At 47.4% G+C, this 8126-nt stretch overlaps 1 protein-coding gene across 1 annotated transcript; it reads left to right on the top strand.

The window, feature by feature from the left end:
- Nucleotides 1–2435: 2435 nt before the first annotated feature.
- LOC116570442 (cathepsin L1-like) lies at nt 2436–6706 on the top strand. Its single transcript, XM_032307578.1, has 8 exons — nt 2436–2470; nt 2875–3010; nt 3302–3424; nt 3524–3670; nt 3854–4078; nt 4523–4685; nt 5784–5901; nt 6369–6706. Exons 2-8 carry the CDS (start codon nt 2885–2887, stop codon nt 6466–6468), a joined length of 1002 nt encoding a protein of 333 aa, XP_032163469.1. The 5' UTR covers nt 2436–2470; nt 2875–2884; the 3' UTR covers nt 6469–6706.
- Nucleotides 6707–8126: the final 1420 nt, after the last annotated feature.

Raw genomic sequence — 8126 nt, 5'->3', positions numbered from 1 at the left:
CATCTCTGTTGGGTTGCCTGGGTGGTTCAGTCAGTTAAGTGTTTCTTTCGGTTCGGGTCATGATCTCGGGTCCTGGGACCGAGCCCTGAGTCAGGCTCTCCGCTGAGCAGGGAGCCTGCTTCTTCCTCTCCCTCTCTGTCTCTCTCAAATAAATCTTAAAAGGATCATCTGTGTTGGTGCACACAGAGAAAGCTTGTTCCTTTCAATCGTCAAGTGTGAACATACTACAGGGTGTTCGTTCATTCTCCTGTGTTTTCCCGCTGGAAGTTACGATGCGTAAAAGAACATGCTCACGTGGGTAGAAACCTGACCCTAGAAATGCTGAGTTAGTGTCGGGTGAGCAGCTCCTGTTATAAGAAGCCGCGGAGCCCTGCAGGAGTGGATTACTGTTTGCACCCGCACCGAGAGCGGCCGAGAGTTCCCACGACTCCATGTGCCCCCACACACACGTGTTGACCCTCGTCACTTTCATCCATGCTGCTGGGTATGAAACATCATCTCGCTGTTACCCCGACAGCTTTTAGAGAAACATCAGCTGCCTTAGCACCTTCGATGTCCTCCTAAATTGTGATAGGGAAAATAAGCTATCTGTAGTTGAAAATGTGATATTTGCTCTAGCATAACGGATCAAACGTGAGACAATATTTTAGGGACTGTGGACATAGTCCTAGGATATGTGTGTCCCTTATATATCAATTTGGGAGCATGATTTAAGAATGTTAACTAGACGGGGCACCTGGGTGGCTCAGTGGGTTAAGCTTCTGCCTTTGGCTCAGGTCATGGTCTCAGGGTCCTGGAATGAAGCTCCGCATCAGGTTCTCTGATAAGCAGGGAGCCTGCTTCCCCCTCTCGCTCTCTGCTTGCCTCTCTGCCTACTTGTGATCTCTCTCTCTGTCACAAATAAATAAAATCTTTAAAAAAAAAAAAAAAGAGTGTTAACTAGATGTAGCTTGGCTTTTTAACATATAGCCTTACTTACCTATACTTTAGGGTTCATTTCATTATGTGGTTACCTGGCTCCCAGGAAGTAAAGAAATAAGTAGGAGGCCCATATAACAATAAATATGAATAAATATTTTCTGAATTAAGTGAGACCTTTGGAAGGATTTTCCCTTTGACCTCACAAGAAAGCAGTATGGAGTGAGCTCTACTCTATGCTAATGCATGACCTGTGTTAGCTCATTCAGTCTCACAAGCATCCTCTGAGGAAAATCAAATCACTGCCCCACATTCTGCACAAGGAAACTGAGTCTAGGGGTGCTGCAAAGCCTGCCTCGGTGGGGGGCTAGCCGAGAGGGGCAGAATTCTCATGCCGGCCCTGCCCTGACTCCCGGCCCCTGTGTGGAACCCCTTTCTCCCCTGCCCTCCCCGAGCAGAGAAGGGCTGGAGATGAGGAGTGTGGAAGCTCACTAGGGAGTCTCACAGACGGAGGTCCAGAGAAGGAGGCTGTGACCCACTGTCTAGACGCGTGGAATCGTGTTCCTAAGAAGAGCAAAACTGGTCATCAGAGGGAAAATTCATGGTCGGCTGATGAATGCTTTTTTTTTTTTCCTCTTTAGAAGAGCTGTTTTTCTAAAACATTTAAATTTAAATCTCGAGAAAAGCACATTGGACACTGAGAAACACAATCATCCATGAGGCAGAGAGTGGGGAGGAAAAAGCAGTTTCTACCTTCCGTCTTTCTTCCCTTTGTTAAACCATATTTTTCTGGAAGTAAATCATTTCTGATGATTTTGAGAAAGGCTTGGGAGGGAGGAAGAATACCCGTGGGGGCAGTCAGGACAGGAACATTCCAAAACACCACACCTTCCCTGGACACTCCTCCCATCAGTCCCTTTGCTGGAAAGCACTTGAGCCTTGCCCAGGGCATCCCCTGTTTGGACAATAGCCCATTGTCTCCAGATTCTCCCAAGAGCAGAGGCAGCCCCTCCTGAAACAGTGATAACAACTATCCCCCGAGGGCTCTATTTCCTCCAGCTGCCCCTTTGCTTGGCATAAACAGGAACAATAAGACTAGATTATCCTGTTCTCAGCCCTCAGGGAGATTTTAACCAAAGACTAGAGGATAGGCAGGGTGATGCCCACTTGGGGCTCCCTGTGAGCCTCTTTTTGTGAACCACCTGCCAACACATAAATTCCTGTTATTTAGTTGATCGGGGTCCCTAGGAAGGTGCTGGATCCCCTTCTACAGGGCTTTCCCGAGTCCTCTCACTTGACTTTCCCGGGTCCCCTGAGGCAGGCACAATCTCCCCTGGGACAAGTAGGGACCCAGCTATCACATGCCCCTAGGCTCCCCCAGCTCCAGGGCACACAGACCCCGCCCACAGGCAGGCTCAGCCAATTGCTATGCAGGCAGGTGCCAGGGGCAGGACCAGCAGGGCCAAATCCCAGGCTTAAATGGACAGTCTCCTACCCATCAGCAGGCATACTGGACACCTCCGACCTGCACCTCTGACTGCACCTGCCCCAGGTGAGATCCCAACCTGGACCCGAAGGGAAGGGCTACCCCTTAAAACATGGGGAGGTGGGTACCAGCCTTGGGGGCCAGGGGTTTAGGGCTCCAGGGAGGCACTCTTCCAGGGCCTGGTCCCTCTAGGCATGGCAGCTTGACCCCTACACCCCAGACTCAGGGCTTGTCACTCCCTGTATTGCCATCTACATGCTCTGGAAGCAGCAGGTGGGTTGCGGGTTGCAGGGCGGGGAACAGGCCAGCAGGCCCCCTGCACGCGCCACCTCTCCACAGCCCCGTGGAAACACTTGGGAGGATTAATGCAATGTCTTTACTGTACCAGAGTGGTTCTAACATCTCAGAATAAAGGATGGCTCTTTAGATGATTTGGTCTAATCCAAAACGCATTTCATTTCCCTTCCTAGGTTTTGGAACATGCATCCTTCTCTCTTCTTGGCTGCCCTTTGCCTGGGAATAGCCTCAGCTGCTCCACAACTCGATCAGAGCTTAGATGCACGCTGGTCCCAGTGGAAGGCGGCCCACAAGAGACTATACCACAAGGTTGGTAACATCTGAGCTGTCCACTGAGACCCCAGGGAATGTTCCATGCTGGTGGGAGTCCACAGTGGAGAGTAGTTTTTGGAGGCCACTGGTACCCAGGCAGGTAGCAGGGCACTGTGACTGTGCATGATGGAGACAGATGTCCTGCTGTGTGGTTGCTGGAGAGCAGCTCCTGGAGCATCAGCCCAGCCCTGGTCCAGGTCCCTCCTCCCTCTGTGAGCACATCCACTTGGTGCAGGTGAGCTGGGCTTAGATAGAAATCAACAGGATGGGTTGCATGTTTGTCTCCAGGATGAAGAAGGGCGGAGGAGAACAGTGTGGGAGATGAATCTGAAAGTGATTGAACAGCACAACCAGGAGTACAGCCAAGGGAAACACAGCTTCACGATGGCAATGAATGACTTTGGTGACCTGGTGAGTGCAGCTGGAGTTGCTGAATGTTTTGTGCTTCCTCTAAGGATTTTTTCCAAAAAATCTCATGCTTGTCAACATTCTATTTCCTTTTCCTTGAAGACCAGTGAAGAATTCCAACAGGTGTTGAGTGACGTTAAAATCCAGAAGCAAGAGGAACAGAACGTGTTCCAAGCACCTCTCTTTGCAGAGATCCCCTCGTCTGTGGACTGGAGAGAGAAAGGCTACGTGACCCCTGTGAAGGAACAGGTGAGACAGTACTCAGCTGCTCCCTTTCCAAGAGCAAAGCCAAGATGGACCAGTGCCCTCGTGATGGAAGTTGAGAAACCATATACAGTTTGTTATGCTTTGGAAGAGTTTTCAGATGTCAGGGCTTTTGTCAAGTCTTGCTATTAACTTTGTAGACTAAGAGCTGTATCATTTTGTTTTCAGGGTCCGTGTCAATCTTGTTGGGCTTTTAGTGCAGCTGGTGCCCTTGAAGGACAGATGTTCCGGAAAACGGGCAAACTTGTGTCACTGAGCAAGCAGAACCTCGTGGACTGCTCTTGGTCTCAAGGCAATGAGGGCTGCCGCGGTGGCATGATACATTTTGCCTTCCAATATATTATGGACAACGGAGGCCTAGAATCCGAGGAATCCTACCCGTATCTTGCAAGGGTAAACAGACTTCCTTATCTTTTATCAAGTTGAGTATATTCAGTAAAACAAAGCCTATATTTCAAATTCTCATTTTAGACTGTAGACTCTGTATCTGCACATGGTCAGAACAGATTAAAATCTGTTAGCCTGGCACAGTTCTCCACCTAGAGGGTTACCATACAGGTGTTCCCACTTCTCAGCCACACAGCAACACAAATATCATTCTAAATACAGTACAGATCTCCAGAGTGAAAAATCTATGCACAAGTAGACCAAAAGAGTGTCTCATTAAATAGATATTGCCTCATTTCTCAATTTCAAAACAAGCAATCATATTTTGCCTCTTGAGATGTTTTATAACACACTCGACTTGGACATCATTCAGCTGCAAACTGTCTTGAGCTCGTGTTCCCCAGGAGGTGGACGGTATTAATCAAGTCCCTTCCCCTTTACCTTTGAAAGAATGACTACTGCAGATACAGGCCTGAGAAATCTGCCGCCAATATGACTACCTTCTTGCACGTCTTAAATGAGGAGGATGGTCTTATGACCACAGTGGCTACTGTGGGGCCCGTCTCTGCTGCTGTAGACTCAAGCCTGTATTCCTTCCAGTTCTATAAATCAGGTGAGCATTTGTCTATGTAGAAAATTGGCCAGAAAATACAGGTAACCAGCATGACATACAATAAGATGAGCTCTTTTGTATGTGGGACTCAGGAGGGTATGGATTTAGCATGGTGGCTCATTCTGTATATGTAGTCCTTGTGCTTGTTGTCACCATTTGACATGACTTGACCCATATCCCCAGGCTTTTTTTTTTTTTTTTTTTTTTTTTAATAATTTTTTTTTTTTTTAATTTGACACACAGAGATCACAAGTAGGCAGAGAAGCAGGTAGAGGGAGAGAAGGGGGAGGAAGCAGGCTCCCTGCCAAGCAGAGAGCCCAACGCAGGGCTCGATCCCAGGACCCTGAGATCATGACCTGAGCCGCAGGCAGAGGCTTTAACCCACTGAGCCACCCAGGTGCCCTATATCCCCAGGCTTTTAAGCACTTCAGAAATATATTTAATTTCTAAAAATATTTTATTCATTTATTTATTTATTTATTTGGCAGACAGATCACAAGCAGGCAGAGAGGCAGGAAGACCGGGGTTGCGGGCGGTGGGGAGCAGGCTCCCTGCCAAGTAGAGATCCTGACGTGGGGATCCATCTCAGGACCCTGGGATCATAACCTGAGCCAAAGGCAGAGGCTTTAACCTACTGAGCCACCCAGGCACCCCTATAAATATATTTAAAGGGCTACATAACTTGACTGGTATAGTTTACTTCACTTTTTTCCAATGTTTGGACCTTGAAATTTTCCAAGGAATTTTACTACTGAAATAGACACTGGAAAGAACCCCTTGACTCAAGTAATTTTCTGTTCTCTGCTGCTTCTTCGGCTGACATCATAGGGTAGAATGACAAAGTTTCAACAAGTGCTCTTTTAGGCCTCTTCACTGTTCTTTACAAAAGAGACTGTGACAACATATATTTCTGGTAGTACTAGATGATGTCCTAAATCCCTAGCCTAGCTAAACAAAAAGATCTGATTTCTAAATTTATCTCTATAGATATCACAACCGGATTTTGAGATGCCGCCTTTGCTGTGGTCACTAGGTTGTTGTCACATGTTATCATGTCACTTGGATGTTTTTGCTCAGCACGGAATCTCTCTTCTCCAGGCATTTACTATGATCCAAGCTGCAGCAATACACGCCTGAATCACGGCGTTCTGGTGGTTGGCTATGGCTTTGAAGGAGAAGAATCGGAGGACAAAAAATACTGGATTGTCAAGAACAGGTATAAAGAGCCAAGAACACCTACCTTGGAAATTGAAAAGGGAATTCTTTCTAGAATCAGTGTTTGGAGGCAGATCCTCAAACCCTTGAGCACGCTTCTGAAATCCCTGAAGTGTTTATGCCATTAAGGGGGAAGGGACATACTCATGTGATGACGGCAGTAGCTTGCTAGGGTCCTGCCATGGTTTTGCTACCATTGCGTTTCTCAACTTGAAAATTTTCTCATTTCTGAAATGCATCTGGCCCCAAGAGCTTCTTTTTTCTGTGTTTCCATTCGTTGTCTGCGAAAGGTCTGGGGACAGAATTCTGTGCTGGGTTAGAACTCAAGCAGGAACAGGAACGGACTCTCCGGATTCTTCCTGAATCTGTCCTGGCCTCTGGTGCCCTGCTCAGGGTCGGGTGTGATGGTTCATGATGGGAAATGTGATTGATTGTTTGTAATAAATGGCAAACCCTGTCTTCTTTCAGCTGGGGTACAAACTGGGGCATGGAGGGCTACATGCTGTTGGCCAAGGACCGGGACAACCACTGTGGAATCGCCTCCATGGCCAGCTTTCCTGTCGTGTGAGATGAGGGTGTACAGAAGGCCTTGACTGGGAACCGAATATCGAGAAGATGAATTTTGTTTGAAAGCCGACCACATCTTATGATATGGAATAAAAACACTTGAACCTTTGAAGACCCAAGCTGGGATTTGACTGTGTGGATTTTATATGAGGAATGTTACCACTTCGCTCGTTACTGATGTAAAAGCCTTTGTATGACAGACTTGTCTAATAACTTTTGGATTTTCATTTTTTAAAAAAATGTATGAAGTTTTATTTTTTAATAAAAAACTTCAAAGTAGAAGGGAGGTAAAATGTTACTACTTTAACTCTTTATAGAGTCCAAATGTGACTGGGCTCTAGTATATCCCTGGATAGGCCAGTGTTCCACTGGAAGAATACTCGGTGGCCCAATTGTTTTGAGTATAAATGATTGTTACATCTGTAACATTGTTACAATGTTACATTAGTTTCAGGTGCACAACCCAATAATTTGCCAAACCTGTACAGTACGCTACGCTCAACGCAAGGATAGTTGGTATCTGTCAGTCTCACACTGTACCTTTACGGTGCTATTACCACACCATTGACTATATTCCCTATGCTGTGCCTTCTATTCCCGGGACTTACTCATTCCTTAGCTGGAAGCCTGGACCTCCCATTCCCCTTCACCCCTGTTATTCATCCTCATTCTAATCTATGTCCTCTTACTCTTTGCAGATTTCCCACCCCTCAGTTACTAACTGGGTTTCTCTCTCCACAGTCCCCAGCTCAGCTAGTAGTCTGTAAACATATCAGGGAGTTTTAGAGGAAGAGACTGTGGGGGCCAGGGAGGACACCCCAAAATGTGTCACAATGGTACATGGATTATCTGGATACGACGCTCCTTGGGAAACAGCGGGTGCGAGGGCGCCCAGGGGGTCCTCTGTCCCCAACAAGCTGGAAACGAGTCTGCCATAGCAGAGGTGCCCTCCCTGCACTGCGAAGTACAGAGACAGCCTTTGCCGCACACATGGGACTTCAAAGCTGGGAAAGCTGTAGAAAGAAACCTTGTGGCTTTTTTACTAATCTACAACCTCAGCACAAATTCCACTTAGCATTCCTGCTGGTTGAAAGCTCCCACATAGCAGGAAAGCTGGCCACGGTGGTCATTCCACACTGGTTGTCCAGGGCCTTGGCCATCAGCATGGAACCCTGTGTGCCCCAGTCCGTGCCTCAGTTGAAAGAAGCCAGGGTTTGCCAATTATTCCAGAGGAACAAACACATTTCCCGTCATGAACAATCACACCCGACCCTGAGCAGGGCACGAGAGGCCAGGACAGATTCAGGAAGAACCCGAAGAGGCCATTCCTGTTCGTGCTCGAGTTCTAACCCAGCACACAGTCCTTCTTTCCCAGACCTTTCACAAAACTGAAACAGGAGCAGGAAAAGGAAAATCTTTGGGGCAGATGTGTGCAGGAGTTTTTAAAAATCCAATTTAGAAATGCAGTGGTGGAAATCTATCGCAGGACCCCCCCGCCCACCTTGAGATAGTACCTTCCTGTGGTCGTCCCATGATATGCTTGTGTTCCGCCACGTGGGATAAACACTTCTGGGATTTCACAAGTGTGCTCAAGGGTTGGGGGACTTGTCTCTTAAGCACCAATTCCAAAAAGGATTCCCTTTTCAATGTCCAAGATAA

This window comes from Mustela erminea, chromosome 12 (assembly GCF_009829155.1).
Source record: "Mustela erminea isolate mMusErm1 chromosome 12, mMusErm1.Pri, whole genome shotgun sequence".
Classification (NCBI taxonomy): Eukaryota; Metazoa; Chordata; class Mammalia; order Carnivora; family Mustelidae; genus Mustela; species Mustela erminea.
This window is presented reverse-complemented; position numbering and strand designations above follow the sequence as displayed.

Excerpts from the sequence above, each read along its gene's own strand:
- LOC116570442 (XM_032307578.1), top strand. The coding sequence starts at position 2,885 with ATGCATCCTTCTCTCTTCTTGGCTGCCCTTTGCCTGGGAATAGCCTCA. Across the intron at positions 3,425-3,523 it reads TGAATGACTTTGGTGACCTG|ACCAGTGAAGAATTCCAACA; the intron begins GTGAGTGCAGCT and ends TTTTCCTTGAAG. Across the intron at positions 4,079-4,522 it reads CCTACCCGTATCTTGCAAGG|AATGACTACTGCAGATACAG; the intron begins GTAAACAGACTT and ends TACCTTTGAAAG.